The sequence below is a fragment of the Hylobates moloch genome, unplaced genomic scaffold (assembly GCF_009828535.3).
Source record: "Hylobates moloch isolate HMO894 unplaced genomic scaffold, HMol_V3 SCAFFOLD_7, whole genome shotgun sequence".
In the NCBI taxonomy this organism is placed as follows: domain Eukaryota; kingdom Metazoa; phylum Chordata; class Mammalia; order Primates; family Hylobatidae; genus Hylobates; species Hylobates moloch.
Window position 1 is genome coordinate 66,199,278 of NW_026652282.1, and position 15,720 is coordinate 66,214,997.

At 34.7% G+C, this 15,720-nt stretch overlaps 1 protein-coding gene across 1 annotated transcript in view; it reads right to left on the reverse strand.

Annotated features, from left to right (window-relative positions):
• Positions 1-1,619: 1,619 nt before the first annotated feature.
• Positions 1,620-15,720, reverse strand: part of LOC116811833 (bromodomain and WD repeat-containing protein 3) — a 148,771-nt gene continuing 134,670 nt past the window's right edge. Inside the window, exons 32-35 of the mRNA XM_032757227.2 lie at positions 14,781-14,944; positions 14,302-14,399; positions 13,645-13,803; positions 1,620-9,652 (exon numbers count right to left, since the gene is read on the reverse strand). Coding sequence (XP_032613118.2) covers positions 8,898-9,652; positions 13,645-13,803; positions 14,302-14,399; positions 14,781-14,944 — 1,176 coding nt within the window. The 3' untranslated portion in view covers positions 1,620-8,897. The remainder of the gene's footprint in view (positions 9,653-13,644; positions 13,804-14,301; positions 14,400-14,780; positions 14,945-15,720) is intronic.

Genomic DNA, 15,720 nt, shown 5'->3' on the forward strand with positions numbered 1-15,720 from the left:
TTAAAATGATTCCAAAGGACTGGTATATGTATTGGTGTAAAGAAAGAGTGACACTGGACTGTTGCGGTGGCTCACGCCTGTAATTTCACACTTTGGGAGGCCGAGGAGGGCAGATCACCTGAGGTCAGGAGTTTGAGACCAGCCTGGCCAACGTGGTGAAACCCCATCTCTACTGAAAATACAAAAATTAGCTGGGTGTGGTGGCACCCACTTGTAGTCCCAGCTAGTTGGGAGGCTGAAGGCAGAAGAATTGCTTGAACACAGGAGGCAGAGGTTGCCGTGAGCCGAGATCACGTCACTCCAGCCTGGGTGACAAGAGCGAAACTCCATCTCAAAAAGAAGAGGAGAGGAGAGGAGAGGAGAGGAGAGGGGAGGGGAGGGGAGGGGAGGGGAGGGGAGGGGAGGAGAGGAGAAGAGAAAAGAGAAGAGAAGAGAAAAGAGAAGAGAGGAGTGACACATTAAATAATGAGTAAAACTGAGAGACAGTTCAAAGGATGTAAAGTAAAAACACCCCAAAACAAAAACCCTAAATTAAACTTAGGGATTAAGTCAGGAACCCTGTTGCATTCTCTGAGAACTGTACCTGAAACCCGTTTGAACTCAAAGTTCAAGGTTTTGCACTGGCAAGGAAACACAGAGTAGGGAAGACTGCAATAACAGATCATTTTTTAAAGTCACAGATTGCAAAGCACATTTGTGTATATTAGCACAATTAATCTTCAAAATAAGATAGGAGTAAATTCTCTACACTTTTCTTGGGTATTTACCTTTTTCTAAGAGTGTGTAAGATATACAATTCAATCATTTGAGCTTCAATCATTTTTCTACTTCCAAACCTGGTAGTTTTAAAAATTCCAAAGCACTAAGATGTTTGAAGATCCATATCTCAAGGTCCTCTTCATTAAAGAACTGAGCCAGAAGCAAAAAGAAATGTTATTTTCAAGATACGCAGGCATGACTTAGAAGTCTCCATTTCATAGAGATTGGGAAGAAAGAAAGTAGAACAAAACATCTTATTAATAAGATATAAAAGTTAAGACTAGAAACCTGGAAGCAGATATGCTGGATGAATCAAGGCTTTTCTAGTTACTAGCCATGTAGGCTTAGGCAAATTACTTGATTTCACCAAAACTCATCTTTCTGATCTGAAAAATGAAATAAACTGATGTCATTCTGATAACTGAGATTATGGACTTTGTGAACTGTAAAGCTCTTTATAAAATTATAGTGCTTGGCACATAGAAGACACTCAGTAAATGCTGAATGAATGAATAAAAAAGTGAACAAATCTAGGTAGCAACAGTCTTTTTTTTTTAAAGCCATTTCTTATCACTAATATGAAGAGAACAGGCTACAACTTCCCACTGGTAAACATCTTTTTTGAAGGAGATGCCAACACATGTTTAGAGAAAGAATGTGGCTCATTATCTCAGATAATTCTCTGAGAATTTCTGCTTGAATACTTATAAGCAAAGTTATAAAAGGTATTTTTAGGGTTAAAAACTTGTCGTTGTATTCAGCAATCTTAAATTTTTGAGAAAACTGGAAAGCAAAAATGTATGTACCACAACCTTCAACTACTGTTGTTTTAGTAGCTTCTTTTTCTTATGAAAACGACTAACCACATGTAGAATAAAAATGAACACAAATCTACAAAAGTAAAAGGATTACTTGGTAATTTCATGACTATGAGGATATCATGGGCATATTTTTTGCTCTATAGGGTCAGACTAGACAAAAACACTTGTTTTATAAACAATACTGAATCTAATTTATAAATTAAAATTTAACATATGGAAATAATTCAGAACTACCAGCACTTATTAATATTTTAGATGAATAATACTCAAGGATAACAAAACAGTACTTTTCAAATGATCTATTACACACTTTGTTATGCAAATTTCACTTAAACATATTGTAAGCTTTTTTTAAAAGCCAAGTGAGGAGGGAACATGTTAGCAGTTTCCTTGACTTAAATTACTTAACAGACTACACAAAATTGCCAATACAAATTAACATGTTGTTATACAAATTCTAACTAGAATTGCAACATGACAAAAATCAACCACAAAAATCCTTAAAAACGAATAAGCTCCATCAATTAATATTAGTCACCTAAATTAAAGAATTTAAAATGTTTTTATTTCTTCATATATTTACTTACAAAACTTATAAAACTGAAGAGAACTGCAAAGATGCTGACCAGGCAAGGCGGCAATTCAAAATGTAATTCAAAATTAATACTAGAATCAGAAAGACTTTAAGTCTCCAACATCAAATTAAATATTTGTTAATTAATAACTGTTAAAATTAGATGTCTAGAATAATTAAAATTATAAGATTTTATAATTATAATTAGATGTTTATAATCTGTAGATAAGAACTTCATTAAGGCAATTGTCACAGATGGCAAAGAAAAATCTATTAAAGTTACATAGGAAGGAAAGGAAAATGTTTCCCTAGAACTTTGGGGGAAAAAATCGATACCATAAAAAGTCTACTTCATTTAATATTATTGTTTGATCTACCTGTGTTTTGTAGCATTAAAAAGCCCTTAGGTATTTATATAAATGACCTGAGAAAGCAACTGTAAGCGTGTAGGCTTAACTATCCCACCAAAAATCCCATTCAAAAGATCAACCCACGGCCTCAATATATCGGTTTTATTTTGCACATTTTTGTAAAGTAGCTTTAAATTGTCAAGAACATATAATTGAGAGAGGATGGAGAGCACCTTTTTCTTGACCTTCTCAACTTGGAAAAAAAATGCATCCCCAGGCTGGAGTGCAGTGGCATGATCACAGCTCATTGCAGCCTTGACCTCCCAGGCTCAAGTGATCCTCTCACCTGTCTCTCAAGTACCTGGGACTTACAGGCACACACAACCACGCCCAGCTAATTAAAAAAAATTGTTTTGTAGATACGGTGTCTCACTATGCTGCCCAGGCTGGTCTTGAACTCCTAGGCTCAAATAATCTTCCCACCATGGCCTCCCAAAATGCTGAGATTATAAGCGTGAGTCACTGTGCCTGGCCTTAACCAAAAATTTTTAATGTAAGATTTTTATATCCTTAAAGAGGGCTATCTCTAACCAATTAAGCAACCAAACAAAAATACCAAACAACTTATCTCCACTTCAATCTCTGAATATTGTAAAAAAACAGGCTACTTTTTTCCTAAATGCATTTTTTTATTCTAAATACACAAAATAGACAGTATATATATCAAAGATACAGTCCAGTCTTTGGCCAGCTTATTTATCTTGAACCTGGTGGAATGTTTGCCACTGGGAGACAAATTCTGGGTAACTATATAGGTTATGAATGTTCCTGTTAGAGCATTCAGATCATCTCACCTCACTTCTCTCTCTCCTACACTTACACTGAATTAAAGCACCATTTACAGTATAGGTAATCTGACTATATATTTTAAAATGTCAAGGATATATAACTCAGCTGTTAAAAGTTATGAGTCATAAATATATTAGAGATCTATTCATTTTGAAAAGCTCTGCAAAACAAAATGTTGACAAATGCTTTGCAGGCTGTTATTGAATGCACCAAGCAGCCCACATTTAAAGTGTAAACATCATATTTATTATCCTAAAAGTGACCCAAAGAATATTTGTAATGTCTAAGATGAAAACAAAAAAAAAAAACCTTTTCTTTGATAGGAAGAAGTATCCTAGTTTCTCCGATTAAAAAATAATAGTAATAAAATATTCTATGACAAAGAAGCAAGAAAGACCTAAGAGTTACATGTTACAATCTCTAAAGCTGAATAGGTAACTCCATATTTCTTTCTTCTGGTTAATTTTTCTCTGGTATATAAATTAAGGCATAAAGCAGCAAGAGTGCAATTGATTCCAAACAACTTGGAATTTTATTGTAAACATCCCATAAAGAATGGCAACAAATTAGTCCAGTTTTTTTGTCTTCGAAGATAATTGCTTATAATGACTGAAAACTGCCAAACAAAACATCTTTTATAAATCAAGCCAGTTGAGATTACCTTTTTTACTGAATTTTAGTTTAACGGACATTTTGCCCATATACAATATCATATCAACTATGAACTGATTTTCCATCTTAAAATGTATGGATACCAAGAACAAAAAAAAGGTACAGTTATGTTAATACTGTGTAAGAGATTACAAAAGACAAGAATGAAAAGTTACAGGACAAAGAAATAAATTACTGATTGCCATCACCACAGTATTGTTTAAGAATTAACATTTGTAGTACTGCCTAATGTGTATCTGGTGACATATGCAAAAACACATTTCCCAACTGGATTTCTAAATACTTTTGCATATCATTTTAAAATTCAATTACCAATGGTGGTTTCATTATGTATCAATAGTTTTATTTTTTAAGAAAATACTTATCATGCTTTTATATGTCAAAGTCTCACATTCTAGATTTAATTTAGAAGAAATGGGCATACATGTAAATAAACAAACACAACTTAATTCTAAACTGCAGGGCCTTTCTACTATACTTCTCCCATCAATGAATCAAAAATTGCCAATCTTAAGTGTGGTAAATTAGGTGCAGTTTTCATGGCAGAAAGGAAAGTGAGGATAAAAGTAAGCAGGATTGAAAAGATGAAAAAAGAAATAATCAAGAATAAGGGTATATAGGCCAGGCATGCTGGCTCACGCCTGTAATCCCAGCACTTTGGGAGGTCGAGGTGAGGAAGGAAGGAAGGAGGGAAGGAAGGGAGGGAGGGAGGGAGGGAGGAAGGAAGGAAGGAAAGAAGGAAGGAGAAAAGAGAAAAGAAAGAAATCTGAGTGCTACCCATATTCCACAAAATATAGCACCATGAAAAAAACTTAATTTTATGATGCATTTAATCAAAACTTGGTAAAGAAGCTTTGCTAAAAGGTGAGAAATAAAAAAGCATGAAAATACTTTCACACTAATTTTTGAAGTAAGCAATAAAAGTGACCTTAGAATATTCTATTTCTGATAAACCTTTCATAAAGCCTCACGTTCCACAAAAATATTGGGGATGGGGTTAGCATTTAAAACAATGGACTTTACATGTCGAAAGTTCCCTTCCCCTAGAACTATTCATCTCAGAACTCAAAATGTTACTGTAATTGTTTAAAAGGCTAGACACAAAGTATACTGAAAATTATATATGATGCAAGTCTCCCTTTTATGGATGTGAAAATTCCAACTTAAGTACCAGTTGGTAAATGTACATAAAATGATTTCCAACATACATCAGCTAGTAAAAGGTGTTTAATCCCCCATTACCACAAACATACAAATTTTTGAAAAATGCTCAAAAAAGTTTTATCAAGAAGTTAGAAGTGGCATTTATATCTTTCTCTTTCAATCACTCTATTATTGTCTGATGACAATCTATGGGATTAAAACAAAAACAACAAAAAGATAAATAACAGAAATGTACTTAAAAGTATTAGAAGGCTGAGTTAAATATCTGAGCACACAGTTGTGCGGAATGAGATTTATAATTTTACTCAGTTAGTTTGTTACTTTGCATCTGGGTGAAACAAAGTATTATAGAGAAGAATTCCAACACAAGCCTGATTTCTGGGGAGGGAAAAAAAAGAAAAAAAAATTAAAAAGGGAAATAAAAAGAATAGAGGGACACAGGTATATGACAAAACCTGGATTGGTTATCTAGAAGGCATAATGAAATGGATGATCAAGCAGTAAATATACAGGCTAAGAGCTGTAGAGAGGCAAAAAGTTGGCAGACTGTCCTCCATACAAAATGTTCTCGTTTCGAATGTCTGAGATAAGGTGTGCCAAGTTGGGGAAAAAACTTTACACACATACAAGGGCACAAACACACATATACAAAAATTTAGTAATTAGGCTAGTAGGCTAGTGAATGTTTTAGAGAGCATCCTATTGCTGAAAGAGAAACACACAGTAAGCCATAGAAGAAACACACAATTCAGATTTTATAAATATATACACACACTAAGATCTTAAAGCTGGGAATTTAAACATTATTAGCATTTATGAGAAATATTACAGCTCACTGACTATTCATATCTAGCATAGGATTAGGTTTATACATGTATATGCTCTCATGGGCCTAAATATAACAGTGGTTTTTCTTAGCAATTTAAGATTTAGGCTTTTCTTCAAAATTCTTTGTTCATTTTGTACTTGCTTTGCTATGGCTGGACCCAGATTTTACGTAGGTTTAAAGGGCACCAAAGAAATTAAAATGATAAAGTAATCAATGTGATACTAATTACAACACGTTCACAGGAGGTGGTATTACAAGAAAGCAAAGTGTAAACTGGGGGGAAAAAAAGTCCAGATATAAAAGTAAAATACTATCTTCCAAACTTTTATTTTCACACTTATTAAAATAATTTGCATGCAAACAGAAAATTATCTGTTTGTTTAATAAATGATAACTATGTTTATCTAACATACCCTGATGACTAACTCTTTAAATCTTAATAACTGAAATAAACATTACAGCAAAATGCTGTTCACTAATATTTTCACAGTATTTCACTACATATAAAATATGCTTTAAAATGTCTTCAGCCTTATTATTCTAATTATCTAATTCTAGAAAATCTTGACATTTGGGAAATAAATGTGGCATTTTTATTTTTCAAAATAAATTATAAATAAAGCTCCAGATAGCCAAAATCACACAAATGTCAATTCTTCTACATTTCAAGAGGTCAGCTCTTCATAGAAGAATGTCAACAAAAAATTTCACACAAAATGATACATGTGATCCATATTTGGGTATATCCAGGAATTTAAGTAACTATGTTACTTAGATCAGGATAAGCCAAAGTATTATTGATTTCAGGAATACAGGCACAATTTAGTCTAAATGCCCAAGAGATAAATAACCGAAACAGCACATTTTAGCAAAAATCAAATGTAGTTTCAAATAGGAACGTTTTGAATCTCTACTATGGTTTAAAGTGGCAGCTGAGTTACAACCAGAAGTAGTTTTGGTTTAGTGAAAAAAAGACTACAACAAAAAATAGCTTGGTCTGCTGTCTAGTAACAGAAGTTAGTGCCATTAACAATTCACAACAATACTTTCTCTTAAAGCCTGAACAACATTTCTACTCCAAGTGAAAACTGCTTGAAGATGTTAGTCCAAGAATAACCCTACTGCCGACCCTACCAAAAAAGCAAAGTTTTATGTGTGTACGCCTTCCTCTGCGCTTAAGGGTTTTCGGATGCATGAAATGACTGAAAGCATGAGACAAACACATTAGCTTAAGAAATATCCTGGGATAGCTAGGTATACACTAAGAAGTCTGTTTTATCCCATGAGTCTGATCTAAGTGCAACAAATTTGCTGCTACAGAAACAGAAATTGATTATTATCCCTCTTACCCCAGAAATGTAAGTATCTAACAAATGAACAAATCTGTGATATTAAATTTGGGGAGTAAAACTGACCTTAGAACTCAAGCTCACTTATGGAACCATGTGCACTCTACTGCTGTAAACAAGACATAAGGGTTTTTAAAGATGTTTTTTATCTATAAAATAATGATTCACAACATGAGTGTGCAGTGCAATAAGGTTCTTTCCTGAAAGACTAGAACAGAAGAACCCTTTGGAATGATATGAGCAGAATCTATAAGTTGATTCATAATACTAGCTAGCCAAAACATTCCAAATCAAACCAGGTGCTTTGTTAAATTTTAAGATTCAAATGAAAACCAGTAACTCACAGCTGTTAAATGGTAAGTGGAGCAGAAATACATAAGCAGTAGCCCAAGTCTACTTACATAAATATGTTCTAAGAAAGCCTAAGGTGGTAAAGCATACTATACTTATGAAACTTTGTTAATTACAATTATTAATTTGAGAGCCAATACAATTATTAACAACCTCTCAGCTTATAACTTATGGGTATTCATTCCTACTAAGCTTGTTCTATTTCTCCTTAGTCAGTAAGGAATAACAGCATCTATTTTCCTTAATGTTTCCAGTAGTTGTAGTTAAGAGGTAGCTGAGCTACTGTTCAAAGAAGTTGTTCTTTGTGGATGAGGATTTTTCAAATGTTTAAGTTATTTAAGCTACACAAATTCTATTAATGCAATAAAATGTGATAGGAAAAAAATTGATGCGGGAAACTTTTGCATTTGGCACCTTGTCTAGATTGATACCTCAAGTATTCTTTTTTAATAAAGTTAATGCACACATCAGAACACACCACGAAGATCTGCTACATATTTACAAGGCACCAACCCTTTCTCACCTTTAACGTGAATTATGCAAATCAATGAAAAGCATATCAAGATCCCCCCACCCCCCAAAAAACTGTAGTATAAATATATACTTCAGTTCAGTACAAGTCATGAAAGTTTGGCCTGGGAAGAGTAAAATAATCCAGATCGCTCTTACAATATAGAAACTGTAAACATTTAATAGCTGCCTTTAGGATTGGTGTATTGTGCAAAAGTTATTATTACTGGGTATAGGAATCAAAATGGCAAAAACAAACTATATAAAACTCTGTAAGAAGGTGCTATACTTCTGTGATACAAAAGCAAAAGAGGGCTATTCTACTGAGATAAAAATGTCATGCTACTCTTAAGAAGCTGAATGCTCCTTTAATGTAGTAAATCTGTAGTGTCTGTGTTGTGTTTCATGTGTGTGTGTGTGTGTGTGTGTGTGTGTGTGTGTGTGTGGGCAGAATTTCTTTTAATTTAAGGCCTAATGAGTAAGGCTTATTTGAACAAATGAAGTGTGGAGATCAAAAGTCTTGAAACAAATGTATACTGGCATAAATGGAAAAGCACCAATGTGAAAGGAAGCAGAAGTCCCCACACAACTTGCTTTGTAGATTTCCTGGTAAATTCCCTGCAGTAGAAGGCCATTGAATTTTTTAAGTTATTCTAAATTTATTAACTGTTAATAATTCCATCCCATGAGATGGCTAACCCTGGCTTTTTCTGTCATTTTACGCACTCTGCCTGATCTGGATGTACCAAGATTCAGAGGATCCTCAGTGGACACAAAATTGTCATTATCAGAATCATCATTATATAAAACAGTCCTCCTGCCTTGGTTTCTTGTTTTAATTCGAGGCAGTCTACTGAAACGTCCTGAAAACATGGTATCAAATTCATCATCTGCAATACGTGCTCGTTTGGCTCTGGTAGCTCCTCTAGAAGCACCTCTTCCTCCTCTCCCCCTTCCCCTCCCCCTAGTGCCACCTCCACCTCTTCCTCGACTCCCTCGTCCCCTGCCTCCTCTTCCTCTGCCTCCTCTACTCCATCTACCCCATCTTCCCCATCTGCCTCTTCCTCCTGTGCCTCTGGTCTTCCAATTTCTTTTTCCATTGCCATGTTGCTTTCTGAGTTTTCTTTTAGGTCTGGTTTGTATGAATTTGCTATAATCATGGTCTCCATCTACGTAATCTTGATCTGTTCTGGAAGTTGATTCAGAGTCAGAGTCAGAACCACAGGTACTTTCAGAACTTAAACTGGATCCTAACTCTCCACTCTCTGAGGTGGATAAATGAGATTTCTCTTTTGTTTCTTTTTTCTCTTTATCTTCTCCTCCCATGTTTTCATCTTCTTCTGATGCACTAAGTAGTTTTCTCTTGATTCCTGTCCGGGGCTCTCTGCCATCACCATTTGTAAGGGGTCCATCAAGGGAGTGATCTAAATTAAAATGAATGATTTTTAATAGTTAAGCTTTGACATTGACAAAATGGTTATTTAGGTTCAAAAACAGTCTACAGTTCCCCAAAATATGTGGAATACAATCATGGAGGGTGTCAAAGTAAGAACTTAAATTTCTTCAAAATAGAAGATATTAAAGTGTTTATTTTTGTCTGCTTTTTTGGGAGGGGGAGGAGAATATGGGGGTGGAATGATGGCAATGAGGTTTACGCAGAAGTTTTAAGGGCCTACTTCAGGAACAATTACCTGAGAACACTAATTAGTATAGTTTTATTCATTTGGTCAATAAATCTTTATTCATTATCTACTATTAGCAAGGCATTGCTAGAAGCTTTGAATATGGCAATGAAAGGGACAGTCCTTCCTCTTGGAATTTATATTTTAGTGGGAATACCTTAAAAGATAATAAAGTGAATAAATTAATAATAAAATTTCACACAGACATGTTATAAAGAGGATTAAAAAAAAGAGTGTATATGTGTAGAAGGGAGTGTATTTTAGATAGGGAAGACTTCTCTACAGAGGTAGTATTAGAAGAAATAACTGAATGAAGTCAGATGTAGGGAAAGAACATTCCAGAGGAGGGAACAGAAAGCAAGCTAGTATAACCAGAGCGGAATAGGAAAACAGTGAGTAGTAGGAGATGAGTGCCAGTGGAGAGTTTTAAGCTGGAGAAAGAATCTGATTTACACTTTTAAAATAGTATGGTTGCTGTATATAAAAAAGATCACAGGGGAGGCAAGACTGAAAGTGGAAGGACAGACCGGTTGGACATCCACTGCAGTATTCTAGGTAAGACATGATAAAGGATATGTCAATAGATGTGATGATGTGATTATATTTGGAATATTTTCTTCTAGAGAAACCTTTAATTTCAAAGGTTGAACTGATGGGACTTGCTGACAGACTATATGTCAAGTGTCAAGCACAGAATGAAGACTGACTCCTAGGTTTTATGGCCAAAGCAACTGGGTGAATGGTAGAGATATTTTGCCAAGGTAGAGAACACTGAAGGAGCAACAGGTTTGAGTAGGGCTCAAGATTCCATTTTAGATGTTGACAGAGATCCAAGAAAAGACATTTAAAAAAAAAAAAAGAAATAAAGAGCAGGTAAATATACCAGTCTGGAGCTGAGGGGAGAGGGTGAAGCTGGAGATATAATTGCGGAAATTTTCAGTAAAGAGGTAATACTTAGGGTAATGAGAACTAGGAGAGCTCACTGAGTGAGTAAGTAAAGAGAGACAAGGTGGCTGAAGACTGAGACCTGAGATGTTCAAACATTTAAAGATAAAGAAGAACCAACAAAGAAAATGGAGGACCAGCCAGTGGGGTAGGAAGGAAACAAGAGAGCAGACTGGAAGAATTGAAAAGAAGTAAGACTAGGGCTACAGATAATTACAAGATTAATCTAATAAATCTGGGTGTTATGGACTGAATTGTGTCCCTTCAAAATTCATATGTGGAAGCCCTAACCCCCGAAGTGACTGCATTTGGAGATCAGGGCATTTAGGGAGGTAATCAAGGTTAAATGAGGTTATATGGGTGGGACTATAACTCAACAGGACTGATGTTCTTACAGGAAGAGGAAGAGATACTAGAGGTATTTCCCTCTGTCTCTCTGTAGAGGCAAGGCCACGTGACGACAAAGCAAGAAGGTGGACATACAGAAGCCAGGGAAAAAGCCCTTATCAGATGCCCACCCATATGGCACTTTGACATTGGACTTAACCTCCAGCTCTGTGAGAAGATGAATGTCTGCTGTTTAAGCCACCCAGTCTGTGGTATCTTGTTATGGAAACCCAAGCTGACTAATACTCTAGGCTGGAGACTAAGGTGATAGCAATAGAAACTATATAGAAGATTTAAGTGGTATTAAAGAGTCGTGGAATTCACAAAACTTGGCAACTGACTAGGTATGAGGGATAAATGAAGAGTCAAAAAACACTGTGGGATTTTAAGCTGGGTGGCAAGAAAGATGGTTATGCCATTAACTAAAATAGTGAGCACAGAAAAAGAAGCAAGTTTCAGATGCAAAGATAAGCAACCAAATATTTTTATTTTTTTATTTTTTAAGGAAGCACTTGGAAATTATTCTAATAGAATAAAGAGATATTTAAGCTCTGCATATGCATTTGGAGAGTCATCACATCAAGATGACGGATGCAGTCATTAGATTCCTTTATTTGTGGAAGACAAAAACAAGCAAAAAACAGTGGCAAACTGCAAATACAGAGCAGTAGAGTCAAAGAGAAGAAACAGAAATAAGAGATATAGGCTAATCAATAGAGTATAGAAGCTTATAAGTAGAGTTCATAGAGAAGGTAGTCAACAACATGCAGTGATACAGAGATTGAGAAGTTAAAAACTAAAAAAAGACACTAGCTGGCCACTGAAGAGTACTGATGAGTGTGAGAACAGCTTTTGAAGGGTGGTTGGGACAGACACCATACTATAAAGGATAAACGACTCTGCGGATGAGAAAAGCAAAATAGATGAAGGAAGCATGGGTTAATCTTGGCAGTGGAAGGAAGGGTAAAATGAAAAAAGGCAATGGCAATAGTATGCAAGATTAGAGGAGACACTAAAGATATAAATTGGGAAAAACAAAGGCACTAATTATTTTCAAGTAATCAAATATGTTTCAATATTTCTTACGTAGCCACTATAAAATATCTTTGGAAAAGCCTATTTTTAAGTTATTTGATGGTTAAATAACAATGGATAAGCTACTTAATCTTGCATTAAAACGTATATAAAAAAATCTATATTCCAATAAAATTATTTGTAAAAGCATATTAACTATTCTTCACAAACTTCAAATAGCTGAACATGTTAGAACTTTCTCTGAATACATTCAAGGTCCCTAATATAGGACTAAGTGTAAGAAGAAAGTTTGAGTAACAATAAACTTCAAATATTTATGATAATTGATATCCCTTTTATGGTCCAAGATAGATGCACATAATGAATTAGGTCAGTGTTTCTTTTTAAGCAGTGAACATTTTTCTCCTAATAAAAAGTAAAATAGCATCTCCTTATATGAAATAACAAACAGAACTGTCTGGTTAAATGCAGAAGGTTCTTCTGAGAATGCCTGAAGTACTTTTGTGGATGCCCCAGAAACGGGCAGGGCACAGTCTGAAAACCACTGACTTTGTGATATAGCAGGCCCCTAAGGAAGAGGATATCTGACTTACATAACTGGAAAACCTTCAGGAAGGTGGTAGAAGCGGTTATTGACTGAAAGAAGGCTCATTTTTCAGCCCAGACTCATATTTTTACTGTAGTGGGCCACAAAAATATGAGACCTATTTAAAGATGACTTTGGAAACTCTCCTTTCTTACTAATGTGAAAAATATGAAAAATCCTAAATGTGTCTTCATGTGCTTGGGGAAAGAACTCTTCATTTAGTTTTTTCTCCCAATTCCTTTTATTTATTTATTTTTGAGACAGAGTCTCACTCTGTCACACAGGCTGGAGTGCAGTGGCACAATCACAGCTCACTGTAGTCTCCTACTCCTGGCTAAAGCGCTCCTCCCACCTCAGCTTCCAGAGTAGGTGGGAGTTGTGTGCCACCACATGTGGCTAATTTTTTTTTTTTTTTTTTTTTTTTTTTTTTTGTAGAGATTAGGTCTTGCTTTGTTGTCCAGGCTGATCTTGATCTCCTGGCCTCAAGTGATCCTCCCACTTCAGCTTCCTAAAGTGGTGGGATTACAGGTGTGAGCCACCATGCCTGGCCCCATTTTACATTTTAAGACTAAAATACATTTGAAAATAGCTATTGGAAATCTGCTAATGGCCTGTTCCCAGTTATGAATATGAAATGCTATCTGACTCATACGTTACAAAATTCTCATTAACTCTAAGGATATACTAGTTTTTAGTATGTCAACATGTCAGCTTTTAAATGATTTATCTGCTATCATAAAGAAATAAATAATAAATGTCCTGTCCGGTATTTATTTCCTACCTTGTTTAACTGGCAAAACTCTATTCCGAAATGATTTGGCTTTCCCTGGGTCATGGCTATTTCCACTTCGGCTATATCCACCGAAGCTCGATGAAGAAAATGGCCCATCTGGCTCATCATCAAGTAGATATAGTGAAAGCCCTTCAGCAGCATCTGAAACTTGCATTTTAAAAGATTTTAATACTAACATAATTATCATGTTTTCAGGAAAGTTAAACAGGCTACTTTTTGAAACCATATCTCTGTTATTTTATTCTAACACCAAAATTATAAGTTTCTCTCAGAAAATGATATGAATATTTTGAGAACAAAGGGTTGAATGTCAGAAAAACTTGTCCAATTGCACATCATAAATTTTCAAATATTATGTTGGTAAATATATTGTAGATAAGTGCTCTGAGATATAGACATTAATCATTTAATCATAAAATTTTAAGACTAAGAGACTTTTCATGTAGTCTAATAAAGAAAATTAATCATATGGCCTAATGTCATACTCAGGGACACAAAACTAGCAAGTAGAATTGGGAATAAAACACAACTTTTAAAAATCTAAATCCACTGTTCTTTGCACTATAAACCACGCTGCCTCTTCTATATTCTTAATATCAGAATTAAACCGAGATACAGAACACCAAAAACAAAAGACATATTTACCAGGAGATGAGAAAGGAGAGCTAGTCCTGGCATAAGATACTGAGGTATTCTGGTCATTTTTAGGCTGCAACTTCATTTGTTTCTGCTTCCCTTTTGGACTAGAAGTAAAAATATGTAACAACGAGCATTTTTTTTTCTGTTAGCAACATATTATGATAGACAGTATGATACAAAGACGTATCAAGAGGTATCAAGGTCAGGTATTAGCTGACCAAAGAGGAAATGCCCTAAAATTCATAAAATAGATAATTTGACAGTGAAACTTCAATCATTAAAATTTAAAAAAAGTTTCTGGGATAGTAAAACCCACATAAATAGTGCTTTTGACTACTAACTCTACATAGGCGTAAGAGTTTAGGAAACAAACAAACAAAAAAGACCTCTTGGGATCTCCTCAAACTATTCATAAACTTTCACAAATTAGGTAATACATACAAAATACTTCGAGAACAAAAAATGCTGGATCAATATAATGATACCTAGGTGCTCCACTACTAGATAATGAACTGCTGCTGCTTCTTAGACGTTTTCTGTACCGTGGCCTTCTCCTCTTCTGACTCTGGATTGCTGACTTATATTCAGAGATGATATTTTTGATATGACTTTCAAATAAGGCAGATAATCGCAGCATCATGCTATAGATCTGAGAAGGCAGAAATTACATAGTCTTAACTAGTTTTATATTTTAAAAAAAGGTATAAACATGCCTAGACCAGTATTAAGCATCATCATTACAGACAAAATATTTGTTTACTTGAAAAATTCTTCTCAAATAACTAAAGTAAGATACCATTTTCACCTAAAAGTAAATGTTTTTCAAATATAGTATTCAACGTTCTAAAAGGTAGGGAAAAAAAGACTCTGATACAATGCAAGAGAGAATGTAAATTGAAACAGCATTCTAAAGGACAATCTTTTGGACACACATCCTTTGGCTAGTAGTTTTACTTCTGGGAATTTGTCCTAAGGAAATATCACAGAATTATATACATAAAAATATATATTCAATAATGTTAAAGATATTACCTATAGCATTATTCATGTAAAACGAATAACTGGAAACAACCTAAATCCCTAGCCAAAGAACACTGGTTAGTATAACATAAAACAACCACACAACAGAATACCATTAAAAACCTTGTTTTCAAAGAGTCATGATGATACAGGAAAACATTCATAATACTTAAGTAACAAAAAATGCTTCAAAATACGAAATCTACTATTTTAAAAAATTTGTAAGCATATGTAGATATAGGTTAATGTAGAAAATCCTGGAAGTAAACAGTAACTGTAAGTAAAAATAGGTGATAGGTTTCACAGGTGATTTTTGTTTTCTTCTTTATACTTCTCTGTATTTCCCAAACTTTCTATAGAAAATGTTACTCTAGCAATCAGGATCAAGGTGGGGGAGGGGGAAGC